We start from the raw sequence: 373 nt of genomic DNA on the forward strand, positions 1-373 counted from the left end.
TTGTGTTAAGGTGTGCTATATCTATTTGTTTGTTTTGGATCATGTAATCTGCCTCTTAAGTTTCTTTGAATGGTAAAAGCTCAAGTACTCAAATTTTTTCCAATAAGAAATAAATTTGACTATTTCCCTCGGTTATTACATTCTTGAACTACATTTGCTTTATTTATTTTTCTTCTGTTATTTCCTGACCTCCTTTTGTTTACTTGTTTGCCTGGAGCTTTGTAAGATAACCAACTATTAGTATTTCATAAGTTATTGTTAATATATGCTTAAGAAGATTTTAAGATTTTCTTTTTCATTTTCTTTTCAGGTGGTTTCGAACAGCTACCAGATTGTAAGTAGAATCTGAAATAGTAAATACTTTTAAAATCGC

The 373-nt window shown here is 29.0% G+C and overlaps 1 protein-coding gene across 1 annotated transcript in view; it reads left to right on the top strand.

Moving 5' to 3' along the window:
• LOC119589202 (dihydrolipoyllysine-residue succinyltransferase component of 2-oxoglutarate dehydrogenase complex, mitochondrial-like) overlaps nucleotides 1-373 on the top strand; it is a 12464-nt gene that overhangs the window by 3337 nt on the left and 8754 nt on the right. The window contains exon 2 of the mRNA XM_037937800.1: nucleotides 314-333. Coding sequence (XP_037793728.1) covers nucleotides 314-333 — 20 coding nt within the window. The remainder of the gene's footprint in view (nucleotides 1-313; nucleotides 334-373) is intronic.

The sequence above is a fragment of the Penaeus monodon genome, chromosome 25 (genome assembly GCF_015228065.2).
Source record: "Penaeus monodon isolate SGIC_2016 chromosome 25, NSTDA_Pmon_1, whole genome shotgun sequence".
Taxonomy (NCBI): domain Eukaryota; kingdom Metazoa; phylum Arthropoda; class Malacostraca; order Decapoda; family Penaeidae; genus Penaeus; species Penaeus monodon.